General features: G+C 41.4%; 1 protein-coding gene across 7 annotated transcripts in view; it reads right to left on the reverse strand.

Moving 5' to 3' along the window:
- Nucleotides 1-1,151: 1,151 nt before the first annotated feature.
- EPB41L3 (erythrocyte membrane protein band 4.1 like 3) overlaps nucleotides 1,152-21,242 on the reverse strand; it is a 101,120-nt gene continuing 81,029 nt past the window's right edge. For 2 of the 7 annotated variants that reach the window (XM_054192579.1, XM_054192575.1), the window contains exons 13-20: nucleotides 16,082-16,147; nucleotides 15,405-15,596; nucleotides 8,407-8,796; nucleotides 7,218-7,349; nucleotides 6,681-6,779; nucleotides 5,391-5,471; nucleotides 5,009-5,125; nucleotides 1,152-3,752 (exon numbers count right to left, since the gene is read on the reverse strand). In XM_054192579.1, coding sequence (XP_054048554.1) covers nucleotides 5,015-5,125; nucleotides 5,391-5,471; nucleotides 6,681-6,779; nucleotides 7,218-7,349; nucleotides 8,407-8,796; nucleotides 15,405-15,596; nucleotides 16,082-16,147 — 1,071 coding nt within the window. In that variant the 3' untranslated portion in view covers nucleotides 1,152-3,752; nucleotides 5,009-5,014. Of the gene's footprint in view, nucleotides 3,753-5,008; nucleotides 5,126-5,390; nucleotides 5,472-6,680; nucleotides 6,780-7,217; nucleotides 7,350-8,406; nucleotides 8,797-9,325; nucleotides 9,449-9,986; nucleotides 10,716-11,460; nucleotides 11,563-11,965; nucleotides 12,041-15,404; nucleotides 15,597-16,081; nucleotides 16,148-16,308; nucleotides 16,345-18,431; nucleotides 18,486-21,242 lie in introns of all 7 variants that reach the window. The other 5 variants (XM_054192578.1, XM_054192572.1, XM_054192573.1 and 2 more) reach the window with 5 other exon arrangements.

A 21,242-nucleotide genomic window follows, 5' to 3' on the forward strand; every position in this document is an offset into this window, starting at 1 on the left:
GTAATAGCTAAGTCAAATGAAAATAGTGTTTCTTTTGGTATTAGTTTGAACTTTGTTCATTTGAGATAGTCTTTTGTGTAGGGTCTCTGAATGTATGGTAACTAACAATATAAAAATGATGCCAGCCAGTTTGATCAAACACGTGGTTGTCTGAGCAGGATTTTGTTTGGGCAATACAGTTAAGAGTATATACTATGTGCTGCTGGTGTGTTCAACAAACATTAAAAAAAATTAATCATGCAACATTATCTCAGCATTGCCTCAGGCAGGTCACAAACTTTTAATGGACTAGACTAGGAAAAATGATTAAAAATTAAAGTTGGTTCCTAGCTCTGCAGAACCTGGCCATTATTGCTCCTTTATAAAAAAGGGGAACACGTTTCTTTACCTCATTCTTATTACCTGTGAAGAGGGAAGATTTAAAGGTGAAGCCTGTAAATGGACCTTGTGGTCCTAACTGATGGAACTATTTTGGGTTAAGGTAAGAAATTTGCAGCAAGATTTGCCAGGGTGAAGCCTGGACTCGATGTCCAATTTATTTGTCATGGAGAACTATTTATAAGGAACAATAAGTTCGGCAGATACAAATTGTTGTACAGGTGAGCCACATCACCTCACCAGCTGCCTACATCTGCTCTGGGAAGAAATAAGACTAAGCTGTTAAACCCTCATTTTGATCTAATATCTGGATTTAGAGGCCCATTAAATTTTTTTTTACATGTTTGGGCAGAGAACAGCATTACTTGCCATTTGTGATGAGACAGCCTTAAAAACCTTCAGAGGGATAAATGTTAAGTGATTCCAAACTGCCTTAACAATGCCAAATCAATGTATTCATTCTTTCTGTATCTGTAATGGTCACAATTGCTGTGATTGCTTGCTACGCCCAACCTCCCTGGCGTGCAAAGCCCTGCCTGGCCATCCTGGTCCCTCCCCGCAATGGTGCAGGGCACCCAGGTCTCACAGGGCGGAAGCTGTGACTCCAGTCGTAACAAGTGAGGCTGTCCCCAGTACTGGTGTCTGCGTTGGTAATGGTGCTTTGAAGTAACACAATGTTTGATGGTTTGTTTTTTAAGCTGTTTAACGTCGAGAAGCCAGACAAAGACCAACAATAAATGAGAAGAGACGGAGACAAAAGATGGTTGGTAGAAACAGGCAGGTGTTCTTTATTTCATGTGGCACAGCATTAGGCAGACAACCCATGAAACAGTTTCTAACAAAAACCAAAGCTATCACTTCCAGGAACCATCCCCCAAACAAGGGTCTACTGCCAACAGTGGCACTGAGATGTCCTTGCCTGTCCACTCTCATCTCCTCATAGTTTGCATATGCTTAGGCCGTACCTTAGCTGTGAGTGTCCTTTCCAAGGAGACTAACTTCTTACGATACAATATCTTTAGACAGCATACATACTGTGCAGTATCACCAAAGTACAATCTCCTCAAGCCATGCTAAAATATAACGCTAACTCTGGAGAGAAGGCTGTGCAATCGCCTCGGTCTCTCTGAGGTAATACAATGCTGTTTCTTAGCTGACAACATGAGGGGCACCTGAGGGAAGATCAATATGGCTTCAGAGTCTATTTTTAAACTCCTGATGCAGTAGCGAGAACCTGGCATGTCGTCTGCTGAGACACAGGGCGAATGCCTCCTCCACCCCCGGCTGCCGCCGGGCGCTGGCAGCACCAGAGAGCTGAGCCTACTGTCACCGAGGGGGCTGAGAACATAGTTGCTCTTCTACACATCTGAAGGACCAGGAGGAGGAGAGGTCAATCAAAGATCACAGCAGACCATAATCTTTGCGTTGGTCTTTAGGCGAGAGGTGAGCGATGATGGCGGTAGGGGGAGTTACATAGTTAGCACTCTGGATTAAAGGCATAAAGAATGGCTGGTGGAAGGAAGACGTTTTAGAGACTAAGGGCAAAGCTTTAAAAGCATTGGGATATTACTTTTAGTTATTATCTACAGGTTATTCTCTCTATATATACTATTTTTTATTTCTAAATTAAGAAAATAAACATTTATTAATAAGTCACTGGGTCAAATCCTGCTCTCCACTGAAGCCAAATCCATTGACTTCAATGTGAGGGAGCCCTGTGTAAACAATGATGGGCAAATTTGGCCCTTTATGTCCTGAAAAGTCTGCTTGTACCCATTCCTTTCAATCCTGCAAGGAAATACAGATAGAAGGATTAATTAATTGTTACAAATTTCTTTCGAACTACCAGGGGAGCGTCAACGGGATGTGGCAAAAGAGCAAGAAAAAGGAACTGTACAGTAAGTACAGTTTTAAAGAGAATTTTATCCATGTTTCAGAGCAAAAGTACAAAAAGAGAGTGGATCTGAATCAAGCGCTACTGGCCTTTACTTTCTAAGCAACCACAAAATCCTTCATTTAGACTCGGTGAAACAGTAACAGAACTAGAGAAAACAGAAGGAACCAAATGCTCCTTTTCCTCTGCAAACATCACTTGCCCGAAGGTGTGAACACTGTCATCCCTTCGGACGCTGCGCTAACTCCAACTGTCTGCACAGTGCAGTGTCAGCCGCTGAAGACAAAACGTGTCTACTGTGCAGATGAGGAAAACCTGTGGTGTCTTACGAAAGTAACTTACGGTTTTGAGCATTAAAAAACACTAGGTGCTTTTTAGACACAGAACAATACGATTTTGGATGCATTTACCACTTTTATTTCACTATGCAGAAACATACATTCACCATGTGTTGTGATGCAGCTGACAGTGTAATGGACGCTATCCCTTCAGTGGGTATTATAGCTGGACACTAACGAGTTTTCAGTGGACGTTCTGTACAGGTTAAGGCTTGACTCTGAACTAGATAGTAAATGCTGACCGGATTCTCAAACAGATTTTTTTTTTTTTTTCATTTTTTCCTCTGAGAACAAAAGGGAAATCAATAGAAAACCATCACGGTTATTTCAGATTAATAATTTTCTAATGCTGCAAACTAAGTAAAATACAGATTTTTTTTTTCTTCTCCAAAATAACTACATATAATTTACAAGGTTAGGATCTGTGAAGGGTGACTGGAAGCTGACTCTGAACAACGCTGACAAAAATCGTTAAAGTTAATATACTAAAATCATTACTACCTCATAAGGTATTCAGTCAGGTATACAAAGCACACTTTGTAAGCATTTAAATATTTTGATAAGAGTAAAGATTCGTCATTGTTTATCGGGCAGTAATAAAACCAGCTGAAACAAATATAAGATTCAAGTTGTTTACTGAATAAACTGTGTTATTGGCACATCTAATGTGTGGTAAAACATTATACACAGTACCTATACAGCTTCTAGCATTTGGGGGGTAATCTTCATTTACAATATCCGTAAACAAAAGGCTTGCCACCTAACAAATTTTAATTTGTTTAGACTTTCATAAACTGTGAAAGGCATGAACTGTTTATGTGTTACATGAGATCACTGTTTATATTGTTTATGAACGTGCAGGTATAGCTGAAAACTTAGACATTTTAAGAAAATTAAAAATGCTGCTTTTCTGTAATTTTATCGTTGCTTCATGCAATATTGTTTAACTGCTGCTGATTCAGATTGCTTTCTATGGGAAGGTATCTCTGCCAGTTTCTTTATTAACAGTCAAGATCGATTCTTCTGTACTGAAATTTTCCATAGACAGATACAAGTCAGTCAGGTTGGAACTGAGACTCCGTATAGGTTCTCGTATTCCTACTGGTGTGTATGTCTGGATTCATATGCAATTTAGGTTATTCCTGCAGGAGAGAGAACCGAGTTAATTATCTGAAGCAACTACTCTCTTGCCAAAGAGGTTTTTGTCAATTTGTTCGTTTAACAAAAGCTATTTGAAAACAGCATCACCCCAGTATAAGCAACTTGGCGCAAATCCAAAGTCCACTGACGCGAATGGAAAGAATTCGTGACATCAATAGACTTTTAAGCAAGCCACATTGCGTTGTCTCTGAAGCAATTAGCAGAATACCACAAGAATCACAGCTACTCACTCCTCAGTGACTGGTTCCATCTCCCTAATAAATAACAGACACTGCAATTCAGTTTTCTTTAGGTTCTGCATATCCAAAGGCAGGAGAGCAAAACAGCTTCAGAAGGTGCTGTGCATCATACTCTGTTACTTACACCGAATGCCAGGGAATATCTATTGTTTTAAGAATAAAATGCTGCTATCGATTTAAACAAACCAGACAAGCAGCTTTTTTTTTCCCCTTCTGCATACAGCATTCAAAGCAATTGGTGCAATGCTGCTGGCATTAACGGCTTTTGCATAGCAGGTTAGTATGCATGACATGTTTTTGCACACAGAACAAATATAGTAATATTAAGACGTCTGTTTAGCCAGCCACAATTGGAGAGCATGCCTTTACTAAAAAAAAGCTTGACACGGGAAAAGCTGCATTATCATCTCATCCTGATAAACAATGCTGCTTTAAAACATAAAATGTTCTTCCAAATACAAGAAAGCCAAGACACCCAAATTCCGACACGCTAATTCACTGGATTTAAAAGAAAAATCAAAAGCAAGTTGGATCACATTGTTGCAAGTTCGGAATTAAAGCTTAACTTGTAACATATCCGCACGTGACGTTTAAAAAGCGGCTGTAGGTTTTTCCCTTGGCATTTTTAAACAAAACGCATACCTTTAAGAACAAATTATCTTTGTTCTTAAATGATATAAAAGCAGACAACAGACTTTTTTTGACTTTAGAATTAGAAAATTAGACTCTATCAAAGCATGGACAATGAGGACTTTCCAGAGAGCCAACAAAAGCAAATGAGCAGTTTCTCTTTCTCCAGCTGGCACCACTAAATGAAGAAAGACGTTTAGGGCTGAATGCGGTTTACATTCAAACACCAGAACTGATAACCAGCACAAATGCAACTTGCAAATGCCAGGGAGAGAAAGCGAAGAGTTAGAGGTGAATTATGGTAGGAAAACAACCGTTGCAGCATGCCAGCCCAATCAATGCCTAGGAAAATCATCTAGTCCTCTTACCTGTGGTCAATCCTCCCCATCTTCTGGTGTGATTTCTGTCTCTTTATGTACCACTACTTTGGTCACTGACATGTCAGGGTGCTGCTCTTTGGCTTCTTTAATTGCCTGAGCCAGCGCCTATCCCAAGGAAACCACAGAAGGGCAAAAACAAAAAGGAGGTGGAACATGCATGATCAGTAGCAAGGTGGAGAGATTCATGAGATATTACACAATTTACAAATGAGGAAAATGATTAAAATATGAAATATACCATCACTGATTTAACTACTAATCCAGTTTAATTTAAGGCATGCCAGCATGATATAGTATCTTTTAAAGCAATGTTTAGAAACGTTCTCTTTGGCAGTCTTCAGAATAGCCTTTAGCAGCTTAGAGATTTTACCTGATCATGATCAATATCTGCATCTCCTGTGATGACTATTCGTTTTTCAATTCTTGTCTCTGAGATGCCTCCTTTCACAGTCTAGATGGGAGGGACAAATGCATGTCAGTAACTTACTTTAAAGAGTGCTACTACTCATCCAGGGAATGATCGCCCAGAGCTTGATCAGTGCAGGAACCCAGATGTGACTGGACTGAACTATCTCGAACAGCGTGCGCGGAGGGGACAACCCTGAACCGCAACCTGAGCACCTCTGAAGTTGGCCTGCTCTGAATGGACTAAATGACCTACAGAGGTCCTTCCAACACAGATAATTTTATGATTCTAATCAATCTGCACATGTGTCAGGAGGGATGTTTGTATGTATGGCAGGTATTTATGGTAAATTCATAGAATCATAGAATTGTCTAGGTTGGAAGAGACCTTTAAGATCATTGAGTCCAACCATCAACTTAACACTGCCAAAACCACCAGTAAACCACGTCACTAAGCATCACGTCAACCCATCTTTTAATGGGTTCATCCCACTCACCCCATGAAGAAAAGAATGGACATACAGACAGCTCATATTAAGACCTAGTTAAGTCCAACTGCAGCTCATCTACTGAAGGGTGAATTTGGCTACAGAAAAATGAAATCCTGTCCTCAGGGAATACTGGTGGGAGAGCAGAGGGTTTCTGCTTAGGGAGGAACCGTTATTTAGATGCTATCTTGGAACTTAGAAGACCCAACATCATTTTTCTGTGTAGCCATAAGCTTTTTGCCTGGCTGTGGGCAGGTGCCTTAGGGTACCACCCAGCAATGCAGCCGCAGTGTCTGAGCTGGCTGCTTGTCCTGTTATGACTACATGATACAGATTTACTATGTGCTTTCAACACCATGCAGGGATAATAGCTCAGGACTCAAAGGCAGTATAGTCATGTCAATGGAGCCTTATGCTCAGCCAAATTATTCCTTCCTGGCTACCATATGATGCCAACGTGGCTACTCTGCTTCCAGGTCCAGACAGTATTTGTAGCTAACACAAGTGTCTCTGCACAGCAACGTTTTGTGCTTGCACAGACATACCCTAAGGGTTTATGACTCTCAGGACTCTTGTCAAGTCCCTGGATGATGCCCTAATGAAGCCAGTATAGCCAAAGACATGGGAATGAAGACAGGTACCCAAAACAGACAAGATTTTGTTGAGAGTATAAGCAAGTGTCCACTTTTAAAAATAAATAGTAGAACTGAAGTTAAGAAAACATACACCCTTGTGAAAAAAAAGCTCTCTGTTTTCTGAGGACTCACTTTGGTGATATGTGTAGTGGTTGTAGTGCTGGTGGTTTCAGATGTGATAGTTTGTGCACTCATCAACACACCCGGTTCTGAGTCAGCACCACAATCCACCTAGGAAAGAGAAAACCAGTCATCAAAAACATGCTCCTGAGCACAGGGAGGCAAGAACTGGACTGGCTGAACTTCCCTATTTCTTCAGTTTTTGATAGAGTGAGTACCTAATGGCAGGGAAATAACTGCGATAAGGGTGAGACCATGTGTCAGTACTTCTCTCTGCATCTGGAGACTCCCCTTCGCTTCTGGAAGGACAGATGAGAAGCTGGACTTTCAAATCTGTACTTTCATCAATGTTCTCAAAAGGCCCTAGACCAGGACATGAGAGTCACCCTCAGGTAAGCTATACTTACGTACATCCTCCTCAGGCTAATATTTAATACTTGAACAGCTTAGAACAGTTGACATTAAGGCATACACTTAAAGATGGGTGAAGAAACATGGGTTCCTTAAGGGCATCTTAAATTAGACCCTAGCTTTTGCAGAATTTCTTACCTGAGAAGACTCATACGTAATGGTTTTTGTTTCTGTATGGACTACTGGCACTTCCTTTGTTGAAATTTCAAGGTTTTCCCCACCAGCAGAAACACTACTGAAACTGATAGTCTCAGTCTTCACAACTGGTGACTGCATGAACAAAAAAAAAGGAATTGGAACATTTAGCAAAGCTCATGGATTTCTCAGGATGGTTTTTTTTTTTCTTGGGAAAAGGCAGGGGAACAACGAAAAAGTGCTGTGTTTATAAAAAACCAAAAGAGAAAATTCACTTTGTTATAGTGGTACCTACATGTATATAATGCTATCAACATTTACCACTATCCTGGATTTCAGGAAAACAAACTTCAAAAAAGATCTAAACACTACAAGAGACAATGGGCACAACCTGAAACACAGGAGGCTCCCTCTGAACATTGGGGAACATTCTTTCCCTGTGAGGGTGACCGAGCACTGGCACAGGTTGCCCAGGGAGGTTATGGAGTCTCTGTCCTTGGAGATATTCAAATGCCGTCTGGACGTGGTCCCGGGCAACTGGCTCTGGGTGCCCCTGCTTGAGCAGGGGGGTTGGAGATGACCTCTGGAGGTCTCTCCTAACCTCAACTATTCTGTGATTCTACATTTTCTTAAAATGACAAGAGAATGAATCATCCTATTCAGGCTTAGTCTTCCATTCAGCTCTCAGAAAAAAGAGCAAGAACAAGGTTTTTTTTTTAACCCCTCTGCATTACAGTTCTTGAAAATCTGCTAATGGGGTTAAGATAAGGAACCTGGGTTGTTTAAGACACAGGAAACTTATTGACAATTGTACCAGGCATAGAAAAACCAATATATTTTCTGTCATTGAGGACACATGAACTTTGCCAATCTTGATGGACTTTCCCAAAGAGAAGGCCAGCTGAATCCTTTTAATCCATTGCATAAAATGTCACCAAATTAGGTATTTCTCTGTAGCATGAAAAGCGCTTTTAGGTAAAATAGGCACAGCATTTTGCCAATAATGGAAACCAGCAACAAGCCTTGAAGGTGCCATGCAAGGAGGAAATAAGAGGAGAAACAAACTGCCTGCTGCAAAGATGCAATCATACAAGCTTGGTACACTTGGCTTTCCACGAGAGGAATTAACTTAGTCCGCTACTGCCTACGTTTACAGTTCAGCACAGACACGACCGATTTAAGAACGAGTTACCTCAAAATGAGGTTTTGTTTCCAAAGACTCTGAAAGGTGGACTGTTGTACCGTGCTCCTCCGCCTGCTCACACGAAGCAGCAGCCACTCCTTCCAGTTTGGTTAGGGCTTTCCCAGCCTCCTCCCTTTTTTCCTCCTTCGCCCCCTCAGTCCCAGCAGATCCCTCCTTCCCTTTGGCGCCAGCAGCCACCGCCGACGCTGCCTCAGCCTGGGCATCCAGCGCAAGTCCAGCTGCTTTAGCAGGATCCCCGCTCACATGCACATTCATCCCGCGTTTCTCCTCGACAACCACAGTCTCCTGTACAACCTTCTTCACCGTATCCTGATGCGGCTGAGCGGTTTGCTTCGTTTCACTGGAAGTTACCTCCTGAGATGTCGTCGTGTCTATTCTCTGCAGGGAAAGAGAATAAACCCCCCCCGCTCAGCATCACAGCCCCCCTCATCAAAGACAAGACTGCCTGCAACAGCTCCCCAGCTTAATGTACTGTGAACATAAAGATAAAAAAAATGGGTATTACATTTTGCCAACTTATTTCTCTCACGCTGCATGGGATTTGCATCCTCAGGACGTTATCAGAATAGTAGAAATGAAAAACAAAGCAAGATTCACAGCTTTTAAAAGTGAAGAGAAATGTCACAGTGTGTTTCTCGTTGGTATTTTTGCGTGAGTTGTATAAAGGCAAAATACAGCACCCTGCAAAATGACCAAAACAAAGTGAAATGAGGGAAAACCTGGGTTTGTTTGGTTTTTTTTTTCCAGTGAGGTTTCTGTTGCAGTGTATTGTAACAAAGGAAAAGGCACACGAATACATGCATTAGTTATACAGGTCCCGAGTTAATGCACAAAACCAGGAAACAAAAGAAAAGCAAAAGTAATCGGTGTGCAATCGTAAGGCTGATGGAGGGAATCAAACGGCCACCTGAGCCCAGCTATGCGAAGTAGAAGTAACCCCTCCTATGAACTCAGTTGGTTTTCTGGCGGACTCTATTAAACTGAAGATGTCTGAACCGTCCAAGGTTTTTTCACCGGTGGACTGTTTAGTCTAAGTAGACAAAGAAATGCAGAGTCATACACGGAAGAAAGGCAGACCCACACGCACAGACATATTAGTTACCAAAACCGGAGGCAGGGACAGAGGAACGGGAGAGAAGGTTGCGGGGGCACGGAGAGGTTGGAAACAGGAAAAGAATGGGAAAATAAATCAGTGCAAATTCATAATGGCTGTAGTAAGCAAGAGTTACAAAGCATAGTTGTTAGCGTTGGCGTTTTGCTGGTTCAAGCAAACCTTTTTTTTTTTTTTTTTTTTTTTCCTTTCATTAACAAGCCACAGCAGCAATACTACACTTCGGTAACACGGATCTTTAAATAAACCGGAAAGGTTGAAAGCCTTATATAATGTCTGCTTCAGACCGTGGGACGGATTCAAAGTATGAGGGGAAAAAAAATAAGCTGGGTCGGCTGCTGTCAACATAAAGCCAGGCAGCAGGAGAACCGAAAGGTAGGGTGGCGTGAGGGGATTGCCTAAAAGAAGTCATGCTTTAATCTTTAAACCGTGGCACGAAGTCAAAGCCACTTGTTACCACTACTTTTGATGCAGACGACTCGGTAACATAGTGAGCAGTAGCAATGGTAAATGGCTGTTCTCTGGAATATCTCCACTCAGACAGGCTCTTATCTCTCCGGGCAAACGCCCCTGCTTTTAGAGCTTCACTGCCAAGGTGTTTTTCTGCTTTGCCAAGCTGCAAGCTTCCCAGTGTACCATGTAACTGCAAATCCTGGTCCATCTTTAGGGTCTTTTTCAAACTCTCTTCTTCCGGACTTTGCAACTGAGATTCTGCTTCCTTTATGGGTGTCAGAGAGTCGGACAGCTTTCTTTTCGTGCTCTGCACGTCGGATCCCCGCCTGGCTTTCTCATCAGTGACAGGCTCGAGGATTTCATACTCAGCCACTACCGGAATGGTTTTCACAGATTCTTGCACTTCCCTTTCCATTTTTTGCAAAGCTTCTACTGAAGGCTGTACTGTTTTCTCGCCCTCTTTAGCTTTGCTTGCCATGGTTACAATTTTCCCAGATACGGTATCATAGGACTTTCCTAGGGTGAACATTTTCTGCTTATTCTCCTCTTTGGATTGTATTTCACTTTCCAAGTCCTCAAAGCTCTGCATTAGAATGGTACTGGATTTTAATATCTCAGGTGGAAAGGCAGTTTTACTGCTCACAGTCACTACTTTGTATGCCAGATTTTTTTTCGATTCACCATCAACTACCTCAGAGGGTATTTTGTCTATAATAACCCAATCCTCAGTGCCCTATATTTGAGATATAAAAGCTAAATTAGAATAACTGAAGGTTTAGCTGTACTTCAGGAGCACTAAAGTATGAAGACTTTTAAGAAACCAATGCTGCCACTTCTGAAATCATATAATAACTTTTACCCTTGTACCTCTTAGAGCAGTTATCAAACAAATAAACAGCATCACCTCAGGCAAAGCATAGTTCCGTTGTAGATTCCCTCCCCACAGAGGCCCAAATAATGTGGACACAAATATTACTTTTGCCACACTATTTCCGTAGTAATTTGAAGCAGGGTAGCGTTTTAGTGCACCATTTAAAACGATAATTGGAATAATTCTGAGGTTAAAAATCATATATTGCAATGGTTCATAACGTTACAGTCAAAAACAAATTACAAAAATAGGGCAAATAAGCCCATTCAATGGTTCCCCATTTGGCACAAACACACTGTTGATGCGGTTTTAGAACAGTATGCATTTATACGTAGATGTAGCCTATACTGAATTTCCTTGTTCTCATTAGAGTAACATCAACCCCCTTCAGCGTTGTTTAAATTGAGTAGTACAACACAGTAAACGCCATACTGCTAAAGATACTGAACCGAACTTAATGCAGCATCTTTTTTCCTCCTTATGCGAATATGCTATGTGATTCGCTTTGACTATGCAATCAGCATCCACTTAGTTGACCTTAAGACTGTAACTTCTGCATTTAACTAAGCGAAGGCGGTAGTTTAAAATCGAAGGAATTAAAAATAACCTCTAGGGATGATGGGATACTTTTCTGGATAATGATTTGATGAGAAGTAACCAAAGTGCCAGCAGATTCTCCTTCCTGCAGCTTCTTCTCTATCACACTTGGCTAATAGAAAAACCAATAAGAATACAAAGTTCACCATCACTCAGCACAATCTGAATTCACTTGACAGTATAAAGGAAATTCATTCTAATGACAGAAGTGCCCCATTCACCATAAAGTTCTCAGTGAAGCTTATGCTGGAAATGCATGCACAACTGCAAACAACATCCACAAACAGCACCGTGCAAGTAGATTTCTAACTAGCAGAGAAATCAGTCTCTATTAGGAAGCCATAAGCTCTGGAGGGGACTCATTCCTCAGAATTTGGCCCCCAGATTACATCTCTCTCTGGAACTTAAGAAAATAAATTAAAAAAAAGTGGTTCGGAAAGGAAAAACCATAATAAAATAATAAATAATTGCCAGCCTATCTGACTGCATTTCAAGAAAGTATTATTTGCTTTTACCTGAAATTCAACGAATGTAGTACCTCCCTTCTGCAAAAATATGAGTTTTTCTGATTTTTCTCTTTCTTCTTTGGTCTAATGTCAGGGGAATAAATGGTTTTAGTAAACGGAGGGTATAAAGTCCACTTACTTTACAATAGCTCATCATATTTCTCTGCTCTACAAATTATTAATTGCATGGTAAACTAGGAAACAGAATTAAATAGAATAATTTTACAGCAAAGAGGTTTCCAATAAGAAGTGAAATCAGTGTCTCTGTGATGAATGCCGACACGAGTATATTGTTTGTGTAGCAGGAAAAACAGTAAATTGAATAACACCCAGGCGTGGACGCACTGTGTTCATTTCACCTTATATTATTCACTTAACTGTGTCTGGTGCCAACTTCCAGGGCTTCCATCAATATCCTAGAACAGGCCCCTCCACCTTCACCCTGGCTTTAGCTCTTTCCTGAGTTTGCAGCCTTCCCTGCAGGGAGCAGGCAGAAGGTGTGTCCTCCAAAGATTTCAGCTCTGCTTTGACCCTTACAAGAGGTCTCAGAGTCCTTTTCCGATGCAGGAAGCTAACTGTTACTGTATGATCAATATAGTGTGACACCAAAATCCTCCTCACTTCTATCCCATCCATGCCTTCCCAATGCCGTGACAATGCTAAGAGTATCTCCACAACTTGACCAACTGGGAAAATTTTAAATGTTGATAAGACTCAATTTCCTAAGCCTTTTGAACCAAGCTTCTGGGCTTGGCCACCTTTTGCCTTTGACCGGAGCAAGTAAGCCCCTGCAGAGCAAAGCAGTTCCTTGCCAAACCCTTTCTACCCACTTCAATGGCTAGTGTACTCATTAGACATGCCAATGGAAGTACTCTGACCGGCATGATAAAAGGGTACTGTTTTAAATACACATACTCCATGTACTCAAGAAGAAAGGTAGACATTTACAGAAAGATACAAAACTAGAAACAGAGAGGGAGAAACGACTCATCTACCTCACTGCAATGAGACGCATAACTTCTTTATTTCTAAAATGCTGGTTTAATCCAATACAGGTCAGACTACACACTGTCAAGAAGTTTGTCAATTTGATGGGTCATTTTCTGCAGCTATCTGGCCCACCATTATGGCAGATATTTAAAACTGTATTTTTCATAACTGAAGAAAACCCAAGTATTTCCCCTATTATTGTAAGAAACCAACTGGTGACTAAACAGGCTTAAAGTCCAACTGACTGAACACACACAGGTGCCAAATGCTCAAAGCATACATTTTGAAAAGCCGTATGTTCCCTTCTGCTCTTGTTTTATTATATTAAAGAGCTACAGGTAACAGCACTGAATAAATTTTTAAAGTGTATATTTTAAGTTAAACATGTAACTTCTTTGACTAGAAGAAGCTACTACATAACGCAGTGCTCTCTATCCTGACTGCCTCCACGTTTCTCAGTAGACATCAAGGTGCTGATTTTGACCTATACACAACTTCATTTTTTCCCTAACAGACTCCTCTCTCAGCAGGACCCATGAACTGAAACCACCCCGCTCAGCAGGACCAAAAAGGATGGTCAGATGTTATCTACAGCAGGGGTCCTTTAGTGCCAGAAGTCACCCCAGAGTTAGGCTCTGATAGCTCAAATCCACTCACATTTTTCCACAAAAACACCTTCCTTTGGATGAGATTCTGTGGGACCGCTGTAATTTACTTAGATGTATATAAGATACAGTAACTGGACACTGCCTTTGAGCAAGTCCTCTTCCAGTAGGAGAAGTGGTATCAGATAAAGATAACTCCTGCCCTTTTCCTTTCCAAATGAATGGTTAAATTCAGATGTGTTTCCTCAGGGTGAAGCCTACATAACTGTATAATGCTTTGCTGTTGCTTGGGCATTTTAATTAAAAATTGTTATTAATTTCTAAAGCCATAAAGACATGGAACGAAGTGAGGTGGTTATAAGTTTGCTTCACCCAGATTCTTCTGATTGAGGCTCAGCTAGCCAGCTGCCCCCTTTTCAACAGCACCTTACATCTTTAATATGTTAAATGCATTCAGTTTATTACACTTACAATTTTACTTTTAAGAAAGAAAACCCGTATTTTCAACTACAATCAAACATGGTTTTAGGGTCTATTATGATTCCTGAAAAGGGCAGTAGGAGCAACATTAAGACTCCTCCAAAAGGTAACCGAGTCTGCTTTTTAGGGATTTTAATCCAACTTGGTGGCCATTCTAATGCATGTCTGATGCCAGTTATCAGCCACTGGTTAGATGGGTATAATGTGGGAAAAGAGGAGCTGGGGCTTTTTTTCTTGGCAACATCCCTTTCCCTAAGAGAAGTTGACACGTGGTGTCTGTGCGCCTCCAGGGATTCCCTTCCCCTGAGAGCTGTGTGTCTGCAATGCCAACCTCCAAGGTGGGAAGCATAAGACTCTTCCGAATTATACTCTCAGGCCAGTTTTTGCTGAGTTCCTTACAACATTACATCAGTGCTGGGGGGACAGAAGCAGATTTTATGACCGCTTATTGGTCTGTAATGCTACAAACAAGTAACCATAAAGATGATTCCTGCAAGGCAGAAACCAGACATCCATCCGCAACAGAATAAAAAGATTAATCTTCATGCAGACCACACAGCATATTTCTTTTTGCTTCACTGGATTTAAACCAAGGCTGTCTGCTTTTTTGAAGATCTGTGTGTTTTAGCGCAACATGAATGTTACATTGTTACTCTACGTCTCATTATCTAGCCACAAACTAAATAAAAGGCAGTTTTTTAATTGGCAAGTTTCTTGCACGCACTGCAAGACTGCACAGCGAGCAAGATTTTTTCACGCATGCACACTGCATGAAAATGCACATGCTTAGCAATCTGCATTGGGTCTTCAACAAAACGATATCCTGCAGACTGCAGCAACTATCAGTTCCCTTATGGAACTGGCCAAGCAGGTCTAATCATCATCATCATTTCTTCCCCGTCTTCAAAGACTGAGACAGTGCTGCCCTTTGCTTGGTATTTTCTTGTCAAGCTTGGTACCGCACCCCCGATCCATCCTGCTACACCGCTGCTCCCAACCAGTCACCATTATTTAAATTTTCTCTCCATCACCTCCATGGTTCCTTTCACGCATGGCTGGACCTCCTCAAGCTCACCCAACCTGTAAGGAAGCCTGCATTTTTGCACCCTCAGAGAGACCCAATTCTGCCATGTGGCTTACGATGAAATTCATACGCTAACTATATATATTATATGTGTGTATATATATATATATATATATAAAAGGTATCTGTTCCTCCTCGTATGTTTACTGCTAGAGGCCAAGTCCTGAGAAAAAGGGAGGACCTGCAAGTGGGGAATGGCCTCTAACTACAGCCTCTAAATCTACTGAGAGCTACTATAAGTAAAAACGAATAGACAAATATGTAATGAAGCCTTTCAGCTCACGCTGACCTCTTCAGGCACTAGTGGTTCAATCATAGGAGCTTCCTCCTGCCTCGCTGCAAGCCGAACGGGAGATGTGGAAAGCCTCTTCTCCCACTCATTAGACACAGCCGTTTCTGTGGAGGTTTCCAAGAAGGTGCGTTTCAGCTCGCTTATATTGGTCTGATGTTTCATCAGATCTTCCTGGGTTTTGTCTAGGTCCTGGACAGTTTTAAAAGAATAGAGCAGTTTGTAATACATCCTAAGCCAACCAAATCTTAGAGCCAAAACACACAACTTGGTTAGTAAAGAGGGAGGTAACATCTCAGGGAGCCGGGGAGCACAGCACTAACACAACACTCTGTGAAAATGTGGCATTTTGAGAGATAACAGCATAGCATATCTCGTACAAGTGAGTATAAATATACTCGTAAAGAGCTTAATCGTATCGTTATCGTTTACACCTGATAAAGAGGCTTCAAACCAACATACATATATGCGCGTGGACGCACACACACATACGTGCACGCATATATATATATTTATAGTACAAGTTAGAGGAGTCATCATAATCTGAGAAAAAAAAAATCTATTTAATTTATTAGCAGGTGGGAATACACAGTTCATGCATCATAGTGCAGATTCACAGTTTACCACTAAAACTAACACACATGTACGTACATGCACTGGTATATACCAATACCAACCTCTAACATAAGATTACTATGTTTGACATACACATTTTCACCCTGTATTCGCTTAATCAGACTATTCTGAAAGAAGTGAAAAAGAAAGGGAAAGGTAAGGGACACAGTATTGAAAGGATACAAAATGCTGTTTCTACACATTTCTTCACAGAGAACCAACAATACCATGCTGAGAGAGGTGAACACCTCCAATACTTGGGCAACATCTGGGCCTTTGGTTTCTGTACCTGTGCCTTTAGATCTCCGTCCTCCTCTTGATCCGACTGCCAGCATGAGAAAGATTGGAAAACAACACCTTACCCACTTGTATGACCAAAGGCTTTACAAAAACCAGTGAGAGGAACGCGCTAGGTTAAAATCACATTTTCTCTACGTTAAGGTCTTCAGGAGAAGGCGTAGACACACTGGTTGACTTTGCACGGTTCTCCTGACGCAGAGCAAGGCCCCTCTTAGCAAACTTGTTAATTGTGAATGGGGAAGTATTAAACATTTTCCTTTGATAAATATCATTGGTGTGCCCCATATTCATAAATCTCTATTTAGAGAGCAGCTGTTGGACCTTCTCACTGAGACTGCGGCTGGTTTTGGACCACATGGCAACAGCAAATTCTTTGGAAGCCCATAATCCCAGAATTTAAACATATGGCATCTGCTGGGCCACAGGCAAAGCTTCATATTAACTCACCACAGGTAAACGACCCACAACACTTTCTACAGAATGAAGCACATTTTATTTGCTAAAAATATTATTTCCTTAACCTCGGTCTCTTTCCATATTTATATAGTTTTATTTCATATTTAGTCTGTATATATTCTTTCAGGATCTATCTGCAGCGGTGGTGTTCTGGAATTGCACACATTTCAGCTCAAAATTCACTTCAGCTCACATTTTCAAAAGCAATGCAATATGGACTGCCAAAGCAGCCCCCTTTCCGAGGGCAGAGTTTTCAGATGGCAAGTATACCACACGTTTTGAAAATCAAGTATCCAGAAGGAAAACTGAGGACCACAAAATCTTCTCCCCTAAAATAAAGACGGAGGACAGGGAGATTATCATGCCTTTTAAATGCCATGGGTTTAGGATTATGTTTTACTTTCTGTATGGCTCAAGGCCTGAAGCCATACAGCGCAAGAGGCACTTCGAAGCATTTTGTACTCCAGGCTCATCTCAACAGACTTTCTGTTGTGGCTCCATTTGGCTTCTTCTAATGCTCGTGCCACTATTTCATTGTTAATTTTTCACATAGTCCTAATTAGTCAAATGACCCATGGGAAAATCTTTATCTGTTGATTACTTTATAACACAGCTCAAATCTATTCTATTTACAGTTGAGGCCGAATTGCCCTGACGCGTCATAGAGAGAATTCTTCCTTGACGGTACTTTTAACAGTCTGAAATATTAATGAGATCCTACTGAAAACCTACAGTAGTGACTGTGGTAAGACTCTATCTTCTACCAGATGTCAGATCAAATTCAGCTCATGTTTGCAGCTGCAACCATATTAATTATGAAAGCATTATATGCACTTCACTGGAGTCACAGAGGGTTGAATTTGCCTGCTCAGTCTGTACACCGTGTTGTGGAGATGAGGCTTCTCAGTGTGGAGAAAATATAACAGTGCCTCCTATGAAGGCAATACCTGGACTACTGGTGGCAATATGTGAAGATGACACGTGAAATTACATTCACGGAAACACTTTGGTGTTTATAATCTGGAAATACCTTTATTCAGAAAATTTGAAAACTGCTTTATACTGTCTTTTCCCCCTCTCTTTCCCTCCATCTCATACAGGCTGCAGATGATAAGAGCAAACAAGCAAACTGAACAACCCGGGGCACAACCTGTCCAGCGTGACTGTTCCCAGTTGGAGTGGGTGACGCTGCCACCACCCTGCCTCCTGCACAGCACAGAGGCCTGCCCATTTCCAAACCAAAGGAAGAAATAAGAGGAATCATAGAATGTGTTGGGTTGGAAGGGACCTCTAAAGGTCATCTAGTCCAACCCCCCTGCAGTAAGCAGGGACATCTTTAACTAGACCAGGTTGCTCAGAGCCTCATCAAGCCTGGCCTTGAATGTCTCCAGGGATGGGGCCTCCACCGCCTCTCCGGGCAACCTGTTCCAGTGTCTCACCACCCTCATCGTAAAGACCTTCTTCCGAATGTCTAATCTAGAGGAACCTGCAGGGAGCACCGAAAACTCCCCGAGCAAAGCTCTCGCACATGCAGACGCGCGCAGAGAGGGGTCCTGAGCTGCCGCGGGAGACATGCGGTTTGGCACTCAGGGTCAGGGAGAGACGAGGCAAAACGCTCTCCCCCTGCCAGAACTGGGTGCCGGCGACTGTACAAACCTCGGTGGCAGTGGTCTCACCATCAGCCGCAGTATCCGTCTGCTCACTGTCAGTCTATTGGGTTAGACAAGTAACCGGGTCCCAAGAGGAAGGCAGGAATAAAGAATAAACCCAGCTCATCAGTACACACGGCTCACACGGGGGAGCTGTTAAATTCAACATCCCTGCGAACTGCATTAGCATTGCTTTTCAAACCACGCACAAGTCAAAGAAGCAAAATAAAAATGCTATATTAGTAAACAGAACAGACTCAGAGGAAGACTCGAGGCGTACTGTACACAGTATATGGCTTTACTGGAACAAATTTATAAGCCAAACAAAACATTACTGGAAAAGTGTTATTTGAATAGCAGATTTTTTTTCTTAAGAAAGCCAGGTGGCTTTAAAAAAAATGGGGAAAAAAAAATCTAATATTTTTCTAAACAAACTTTTCCTCCTATAATCTTTTTTTTTAAAGAAAATTATTGATCAAATTTTTGTTCTAGCCAATATAGATTAATGTGGTATTTGACTTTTTCTCCAGAGGGGGAAAAGATAATTAAAAAAAAAAAAAAAAAAAAAAAGGCTACTTTAACAGTCACCTGACTTTCAGCCCCTCATTTGTACAGAAGTTGTTCTTGTCTCCACATTTATACACCATGAGGCTGTCTGCATTACCAAGGAGTTCAAATAACCGTACCCCCAGCCCATCTACTGTCTGTCTGTGGAGTAATGGTAAGGCTCAGATCCCATTCGGTTCCAATAAAGAGCAGCTGTTATTGTTAACGATAGTAAAAAAAAAAAAAAAAAAAAAGAAAACTACCATTAAAAGAATCAAAAATACTTTCTCATTCCATTTAAGAATATGGATGAAAGCAGGAGAAAAATAAAAGTACCCCCCCCACACACCCAAAACACTTACTAGGTACAAGTGATAGAAATGAAACAAAGCACAGCATTGTACAGACTGATCTATCCCTGTTTTGCTTGGCACCGTGAAGAACATTTTAGTGGAGAACGCAAGTGTTGAGATTTAATAAATGGAGAGTCGAGCGTAGCTTACTACAGGCCGAGAAAAGAGTTCAAATGACTATTTTTGATGTTATGCAAGCTTATGGAAAACTAGTAAGTAAAGAAAGTGCTCCCTACTGCCCCAGATTGGCATATCCAAGTCATTTTAACATCAGTGAAAGCTCTGGTTTTGATTAGAGATTTTCTGTGATCCTTAGATAATCTAAAGTAAGCCAGGCAGGTAATTGAAAGCTAGGAACGATACATCTCATCCTCAAATCACAGCAGTACGAAACAAGAGAAAAAAGCAGCCTACTGGTGGATGGAGTTATCAGTCTTAACTTTGAATTTCCTATCTTCTGTCATTTTCTGACAACTGCAGTGTTCCATAAAACTGCTTTTTGGATATTTTTTCATTGCTTTTCTCTCTATCATTCCTTTCTTTGAATAATTTGTATTGCTTGTATGACAGGCAGGAGAATAAGCAGGTATTTTGGACTATTCGGTAAGTGCATGAATGCAAGTTATATGCAATTTTTCAAGCAACAACCACTCACTAGACAGAGTGCTTTAATTTTTAAAATGAAACTGTCATGCCAAACAGTCTACCTAGCTGGTCAAATTGCTTTCAATAAAGTGTTAGAAAATGGTTTCTTTATTAAGGAAGAATCTCACATAACATTATAGGCAATTGTAAAGGTATAGCAATATTAGAAAAAAACCCTATGCATTGTCATTTCTATTAAAAAAAAAAGAGAGAGGAATTAATGAATCTAGGCATTTAAAAGGAATTACAATATTTGTATCAAGGCATTGTAACACTTGAGTCTGGCACATAGCGTTCATTTAAGAACTTGAAATTGGGAACATTAGAGGAAAAAAATCAATAGAAATATTAGCTGCTAAGGTACGAACACAGAAACTAATTAAATCTAAGGGGAGAAATTCTGCTTCTGACTGCACAGGCTGCCTCCAGATGCACTGCTGAAGGGAGAACGGAGCTCAGCAAGGTGTGAGATCGGTTCAGGATGCTGGCTGCCGCCTTCTGCATCACTGTGTGTGCCATCTTTTGTGACTGGGGGGAAAATAAGGTTTTCTATTTCTTTCACCACAACAGCACTGAAATCCCGAATAAGGCGTAAAATTCACTTCATTGCAACACACGTGTCTGCTAATAAGCCAATCAAGAGCCACGGAGTCAAAGTCAGCATTACTGAGTTACTTGAAGTAAAGACCTGGGGTTGTGGCAGAGCAGGGAATGGCGAATTAAGGCTCAGGAAGGCAGGTCTCCTGCGGAGTGGAGGGCAAGAAAGGTCGGGCTCAGCTCGGAGATGGGCTGTGGGGCACTGAAGGACAGGGACAGGCAGCTGCTGGTGGGGCTCGTGGCGGGGCGAGGGACGGAGCAGGAAGGGAAGGCAGCAACCTCCCGAGATGCTGCGGCTGCACCTCCTCTAACTTGCGATTGTAATTGCTGTGATTTGTTTTGCCAATGTAATGCAGACATGCCCGAGTCTAAAAACATACTCACTTTCATGCAATATTTTGAACAAGAAATACCCCCTGGATTAGGCACAAGTCTGTGTTGTCTGCCAGGAAGCACCGCCAGAGTAATCACCCTCGTAACAGAGCGACACTAAAAAGCCTATTTTATACGTTTTTATGCTCAATACTTCCTAACTTTACTAACGAAAAGAAGTGCTCATTTCTGAAAGAGGAACAGACCAATGTATTACATAAACACTGCCTCATTATTGCCTCTGGAGCTGGCACTGTATTAATGCTGTTATTGCTATTAGATTAATCCAAGTGCAGAGCTAATGC

The sequence above is a fragment of the Rissa tridactyla genome, chromosome 2 (assembly GCF_028500815.1).
Source record: "Rissa tridactyla isolate bRisTri1 chromosome 2, bRisTri1.patW.cur.20221130, whole genome shotgun sequence".
NCBI classification, from domain to species: Eukaryota; Metazoa; Chordata; class Aves; order Charadriiformes; family Laridae; genus Rissa; species Rissa tridactyla.